The sequence below is a fragment of the Anastrepha ludens genome, chromosome X (genome assembly GCF_028408465.1).
Source record: "Anastrepha ludens isolate Willacy chromosome X, idAnaLude1.1, whole genome shotgun sequence".
Lineage (NCBI taxonomy): Eukaryota > Metazoa > Arthropoda > Insecta > Diptera > Tephritidae > Anastrepha > Anastrepha ludens.
This window is the reverse complement of record NC_071503.1, coordinates 52071358-52079148: the sequence shown is the minus strand read 5'-3', so window position 1 is coordinate 52079148 and position 7791 is coordinate 52071358. Positions and strand designations below refer to the sequence as shown.

The window sequence follows — 7791 nt, the reverse complement described above, 5'->3', positions numbered from 1 at the left end:
TGTATTCAAATATTTATGTACTAAACCTGAATTATCATTTCATACTAAAAAATTCCTTTGTAAATTTTACCAAAAAATGCAACCATGCCTGAACTGTAAACGCCGTTGAATTGACCGAAGCGTGCTTTAAAAGTCCAGTTGCTTACGGAAATTCAGACGCGTACGAGGCGCGACAATATATAAAAACTTCACTTCTAAGTTAACGCAATTTAAACAACTTGTTAAACATTATTAATTTCATAAACTTTAAATTCATATACTTATAAAATATTTCATGAACAAGAAATAAAATACAGTGAACTTAAAGTGTTGTTTATTATTATTTCGGAAGCCTCGTATTTTGAGCCATTGTTGCTTTTGCCTGCAACATCTTTTTATATATTGTCCTTAATTTTGCATATCAATGCTGAAAAAAATCGCGTTTATATAAATTTTCGATAACCGTAATAATTGTTCATGAAATCTTCGGGTGATCGCGCCTACGAAAAATCCGGCGAAGAAGTACCGCGTTATAACCTCCGTCATAAGAAACGCGTCGAGAAAGTTCGCGAAGCCAAAATGGCCGACAAAAATGGTGAAAGAAGTTCGAGTGACGACGAAAATGATTGCGCGATAGTTCAGCAAGACAAAGTGATCGAAGAACTACGCGAGCAAATAAAAGCCTTGCAAAAGTCGCTAGCGTCATCGGAAAAGGAAAAAGTGCAATACATAGAAGCCCTAAATCAACAAACCGCTAACAACGTCATCAGTGCCGACGTACCTAGCATCGAAGCTATTCCTGTTAGCTTCAAGCCAACCGAAGTTACCTCTGCCAACTTCACAACAGTCAGCGCTACTTCTGCCAGCGCTATTCCTGCCGAGACTTATTCTTTTAATAACAATTATGCCAACGCCAACGCCACCTACGCCAGCGCTACTTCCGCCAACGCCAACTTTGCCGGTGCTACAACTGCCAGCACCAATTATGCCAACGACACCTACGCCAGCGCTACCTCTGCCAACGCCAATTTTGCCGGTGCTACAACTGCCAGCACCAATTATGCCAACGCCACCTACGCCAGCGCTACCTCTGCCAACGCCAATTTTGCCGGTGCTACAATTGCCAGCACCAATTATGCCAACGCCACCTCCGCCAGCGTTACTTCTGCCAACGCCAACTTTGCCGGTGCTACAACTGCCAGCACCAATTACGCCAACGCTACCTCTGCCAGCGTTACTTCTGCCAACGTCAAGCCCGACGCTGCCTTCGGCCCCTATATCCGGTCTGCCACGTGCCCGCCAGCAATAATGCAGCCGTACTGCCACACCAGCCCTTATTCCTTAAATCTTCTGCCAGCAAGCTACATGCCTGCAGCGTCCAACCCACAAATCACACCGCAGCTCATCAATCAAAAAGTTCAAATAGCACCCAGCGCAAGCCAGGTACGTAAAATTTTAGATTTGCCAGATTTTCATGGCTCTCCCGAAGAGTGGCCTATGTTTTCTGTGGCCTTTAAGGAAACCACGGAAATGAATTCATATTCGCGATTGGAGAATCTGTTACGTCTCCAGAAAGCCCTAAAGGGGAAAGCCAAACAACAGGTGGAATCGTTGTTGATCCACCCATCCAGTGTAGATGCGGCTATGAGAACATTAGAATTTCATTACGGTCGCCCAGAGCTACTTATTAGAAGCCAAATAGCGAAAGTTCGAGCGTTTCCACCCGTTACCGGAGGACGAATCGCCGATATACTCAATTTTAGCACAATGGTATCAAACTTAGCTGCCTTTCTAGAAAATTCCGGTGCGGTACCACATCTAAATAATCCAATGTTGCTCGACGAATTAATCAGCAAACTGCCGCTGAACAAGAGGGAAGAGTGGACTCGCCACATCTTCGAAATGCAAAAGCCATATCCCACTGTGCGTGAATTTAGCAATTGGTTGCAGCACACAGCCATGTATGTGTCCATGGCAATAGATGTTATGCCAACAAAGTATATGCCCAACGATTTTGTGTGCCACAAACCTAAAATGTCGTCCAAGCCCGTAATGACTGTAACAAAAGAAGAAAAGAAGTGTTTAGTGTGTGACCAAAGCCATATTTTAAATACGTGCTCAAAATTTAAAGATGCCGATTGTTCGAATCGCTGGAGTATAGTGAAAAATAAGCATCTGTGTTTTTGTTGTTTGCAACCTGGTCACAGTGTACAGAATTGCCGCAAGCGACGAGTGTGTGGTATATCCTCGTGTAATAAATTCCACAATCGGTTGCTTCATAGTTCCAGTGATAATAACAAAAACAATATTTCATCTGCTGATAAAGCTGTGGCAACTGTTCAAACTGTGTATCAAAATCCACAACATCCACTCGCTCGATCAAATTCACCACAACGTAACAAAACACTCCTCAAATATTTGCCTGTCAAGCTGAAAGGTCCCAAAGGCGAAATCAACATTTTCGCTTTCATTGACGAAGGCGCAAAAATATCCCTATTGGAGGAAAATATAGCGAACGTTCTCGGCCTCAAAGGCAAATCCAATTTACTTCGCCTGAAGTGGATAGGCAATCAAAGCATGAGCGAACAGTCGCGGCAAGTGTCACTTGAAATTGCCGGCGCAAATGAAGCAGCAACGAGTTATGAAATGAGGGGAGTGCGTACAACAAAAAAGTTGTATTTGCCGCAGCAGACGTTGAATTTGAACGACTTCATACAACGTCACGAACAATTGGCAAATATACCAATCGCCGATTACAATAATGCAGTGCCGCAAATACTTATTGGATTGTCGCATACAGAGTTAATACGAACAATAAAAACTGTGAATTTGGACGATGGCTTTGCAATCCACAAGACAATGTTAGGGTGGACATTATTTGGATCGAACGAATATCGTTCGAGTGAGGGTACTATTGGTCACGTCAATATTGAAAGCACCGCACAATTGAATGAAATTAGTAAACAAATAACAGAATATTTTGCAGCAGAAAAATTTGAAATAAAGCAATTGCCAAGCGTTCGTTCAGAAGCCGATATTAGGGCGGAAAAGTTATTAAACGAGACGACAAGGTTTGTAAATAATAATAGATATGAAACCGGCTTGCTTTGGCATAAAGATAATGTGAAATTTCCCGAAAGTTTCAGTATGGCCATGAAGCGCTTAGAGCAAATTGAAATGAAAATGGAACGGGAAAAAGACTACGGGGAATGGTATAAAGCAAAAATCAACGAGTACATCGAAAAGGAATACGCAAAGCGACTTTCACCCGATGAAGCTAATGTAAATGCTGATCGCACATGGTATTTACCACATTTCGCCACATGTAATGTAAACAAAGGAAACAAACGTAGACTCGTTTTCGATGCCGCAGCAAAAATAAATAATATGTCGTTGAATTGTGCCCTTATGAAAGGACCGGAGGAGTATCAACCAAAATCGCTGTTGGCAATATTGTGTAGGTTTAGACAAGGCAAATTTGCAGTATGTGGTGACATATGTGAGATGTTTCACCGGATTCTGATTCGCCACGAAGATCAAAATGCGCAGTGCTTTCTTTGGAGAGGGGGCGATCGATCAAAGCCGCCAGATGTTTACGTTATGCGCGCCATGATATTTGGATCAATTAGCTCACCATGTTCTGCACAATTTGTAAAAAACGTGCACGCAGAAAAATATCGTGATGTAAATGCAAGAGCCGTCAATGCCATTGTGGATCGGCACTATGTCGACGACTATATGGACAGTTTCGATACTGTCGAAGAATGCATTAAGGTTACCAAGGATGTCATCGATATCCATAGCCACGCCGGGTTCCAGTTAAGAGGGTTGACGTCAAATTCGTACGACATTCTGCAAGCTGTATTACACAACGAGCAGCCGTGTAAGCAACAAAGAAATTATATATGCCAAGGGGAGAGTGCTACCGAGAAGGTGCTTGGAATGCACTGGAACCCAAACAAAGATTACTTTTTCTTCAAATTGCTGTTTTCAAAAGTGCCCAAAGCAGTTTTAGACTGTAGTAGACGGCCAACGAAAGGTGAGATGCTGAGCGTTACTATGTCTATATTTGATCCGCTAGGTTTCGCGTGTGGGTTGGTGCTGCGGGCAAAAGTTTTAATGCAGAGCCTGTGGACCAGGAGTATAGATTGGCATGAGCCAATCCCCGAAGACATTTATAAGAAGTGGTTGCAGTGGTACAAAACGTTGAATACCATCGAAAATTTTAAAATGCCAAGATGTTATGGCATACAATTTTTGAATCCGAATGCCGATATACAGCTACATATTTTTGTTGATGCGAGTGAGATCGCATTTGCTGCCATCGCCTTTTGGCGAATTCATCACGCAAATAATACAGACATCGTATTCGTTGCTGGCCGATCCCGGTGCAGCCCGCTGAAGCCATTGTCCATTCCGAGACTTGAGTTACAAGCAGCCGTCTTGGGAATAAAGTTGAGGGAAGCCGTCATCAACAGCCACGACGTACAGCCGCGTGAGTCAACATTTTGGTCAGATTCAAAAATAGTTCTTCAGTGGATAAGGTCTGACGCCAGGTGCTACAAGCAGTTCGTGGCACACCGTATAGCTGAGATCCTGCAAACATCCGAAGCCAGTCAGTGGAGGTGGGTACCAGGTAAAGAAAACCCAGCTGATGATGCTACACGCATAAAAACCTTTTCTCAAAATGGTAAGTGGTTAAATGATCCGCCTTTTTTGAAATTGCCTGAGCATAGTTGGCCAGCCATGCCAACCGAATTTGATAATAGCGAATGCCAAGAGGAGAGACGCTCCAAGCAAATATATACGATATCGTCAGCGGATAGAGTAATTCCATTTAATAAGTATTCAAATTACTATAAACTTTTAAGGGTGATGACATGGGTACGATATGCCATAATGAAATTCCGTAAGGTTGATGTACGTAGAAACGTATATGCATCAAAGTTAATTATTGCGAATGAGATCAAACAAACTGAATTACTGATATGCCTATTAGTACAACAAGATGTTTTTGCTGACGAAGTTGAATCTTTACGCAAAGGTGCGCCAATTACGAAATGCAGCTCTATATTTAAGCTAAGCCCGATGTTGGACAATGAGGGCCTTATACGACTAGGGGGTCGGATAGACTATGCCGAATGCGTACCAATGTCAACAAAGCGACCAATAATATTGCCAAGGAGTCATCCTATATCACGTCTTGTAGCTAAGCATTATCACGAACTTTTTCATCACCACAACTTTGAGTCAGCGTTGTGCGCCATACGTCGAAAGTTTTGGATTCCTAGTGCGCGCGGATTATTGAGGTCAATAAAAGCTAAATGCCAGAAATGTAAAAATTTATCCGCTATTCCCGAATCACCACTTATGGGCCAAGTACCTAGCGATCGAGTTACGCCGTTCGTTCGTCCGTTCACATATTCAGGCGTTGACTACTTTGGGCCTGTCTTAGTAGCCATTGGCCGTCGTCAAGAAAAACGTTGGGTTGAACTTTTCACGTGTCTAACTATTAGAGCCATTCACCTGGAACTAGCTAGGGACCTATCAACAGATGCTGCCATAATTGTCTGCCGTAACTTTATAAACAGAAGAGGTGTACCGGTACGGCTCCGAAGCGACATGGGGACAAATTTTGTCGGCGCAAGCAAAGAAGATTGGGTGAACGTTCAAAGCGGTATGCAATCGGAGTGTGATCTTCGAGGTGTAGAGTGGGTTTTCAATGCACCTGCCAATCCATCTGCCGGGGGCATATGGGAAAGAATGGTAAGAAGCGTAAAACGAGTTTTGATGTTCACGCTGAAGGAACGAGCGCCACAGTTGGAGACCCTGCAAAGTCTTCTGATTGAAGCAGAAAATTTAATAAATTCGCGTCCATTAACACATGTGCCGGTAGAGAGTACCGACGCCGAGCCTCTGTCACCCAATCATTTCTTGCTAGGCTGCGCGAATGATGTACAAACTCCACCGCTGTCAAAGAAGATATGTTTACGCAAGCAGTGGCACATAGCGCAGCAGCTGAAGCAGAATTTCTGGAAGAGGTGGATATTGGAGTATCTTCCTACCTTGACCCGGCGTACGAAATGGTTTAAGAGGGTGAAGCCGATAGCTGTAGGTGACATCGTTATAGTTTGCGACGACAACGAGAGCCGAGGCCATTGGAAACGGGGTATCGTAACAGAAGCAAAGCCAGCCCCAGATGGTCAAGTTAGATCTGTTTTAGTCAAGACGTCAACAGGAATTTTACGGAGACCAGCGTCTAAAATTGCAGTGCTCGACGTTGGTAGTGATTCTCTCACCAGTGATGCGAATCACGGGGGGGAGGATGTTACCGATTAATAATACAATCCCATATTAAAATTGTTTTTTGTACTAATTAGACGAAAACTGTATTCAAATATTTATGTACTAAACCTGAATTATCATTTCATACTAAAAAATTCCTTTGTAATATTTTACCAAAAAATGCAACCATGCCTGAACTGTAAACGCCGTTGAATTGACCGAAGCGTGCTTTAAAAGTCCAGTTGCTTACGGAAATTCAGACGCGTACGAGGCGCGACAATATATAAAAACTTCACTTCTAAGTTAACGCAATTTAAACAACTTGTTAAACATTATTAATTTCATAAACTTTAAATTCATATACTTATAAAATATTTCATGAACAAGAAATAAAATACAGTGAACTTAAAGTGTTGTTTATTATAATTTCGGAAGCCTCGTATTTTGAGCCATTGTTGCTTTTGCCTGCAACACAGATGTCAACAAAACCCTAGACTTGATTGACTTCTTCATAGTTAAATATATAACACACAACTATATTCAAATCAGTGAGGGATCTGATCTCAACTCTGATCATTCCCCAATATATCTAACAATCAGCGAAGCAATTGTCGACCAACCCTTTACAATAAACACACAAATTGGAAATTCTTTAAAAAAGTCCTCCAAGCCAATACACGCAATAACTCCTCCATCACAACAAAGGAACAACTAGAAGTAGAAGTTTTCAAGTTTACACAAGAAATCCAACAAGCAGCGTGGAGTAGCACAACTTTTAAAAAAAAAAAGTAATCGAATTTAACTGTCTAAGGAAAAGACAACTTCGCCGAAAATGGCAACACACACGATAAAGGGATAAAACCACTCTTAACAAAGCATCTCAGGAACTAAGGCGAGAAATAAATAAAAAATGTGTCAATGTCTTTCCATTACCTACAAGCACTATGATCGCCACCTTTGCTGACGCCACAGCAATTCTTGCAACAGGAAAAAACGCCGAAGTACGAAGTATGAAGAACGCAAGTAAACTTCAAACTACTATAGAAAAATAAAAGAAAATTTTGCGAAAATGAGCTGGCTCTTTGGACGGAATTCAAAACTCATTTTATAACAAAATAATGATATACATACAAATATATTATCAAACCAGTGTGGTCTTATTGTGCACAAATTTGGTGCCAGTCAAAATAATATTAACATAATCCAACGAACGGCCGCCGTAGCCGAATGGGTTGGTGCGTGATTACCATTCGGAATTCACCGAGAGGTCGTTGGTTCGAATCTCGGTGAAAGCAAAATTAATAAAAACATTTTTCTAATAGCGGTCGCCCCTCGGCAGGCAATGACAAACCTCCGAGTGCATTTCTGCCATGAAAAAGCTCCTCATAAAAATATCTGCCGTTCGGAGTCGGCTTGAAACTGTAGGTCCCTCCATTTGTGGAACAACATCAAGACGCACACCACAAATAAGAGGAGGAGCTCGGCCAAACACTTAACAGAAGTGTACGCGCCAATTATTTATTTTAT

At 42.0% G+C, this 7791-nt stretch overlaps 1 protein-coding gene across 1 annotated transcript; it reads left to right on the top strand.

Moving 5' to 3' along the window:
• The first annotated feature begins 456 nt into the window (after window positions 1-456).
• LOC128870061 (uncharacterized) lies at window positions 457-6318 on the top strand. Its single transcript, XM_054112659.1, has one exon. It carries the CDS (start codon window positions 457-459, stop codon window positions 6316-6318), a length of 5862 nt encoding a protein of 1953 aa, XP_053968634.1.
• The last annotated feature ends 1473 nt before the right edge of the window (window positions 6319-7791 follow it).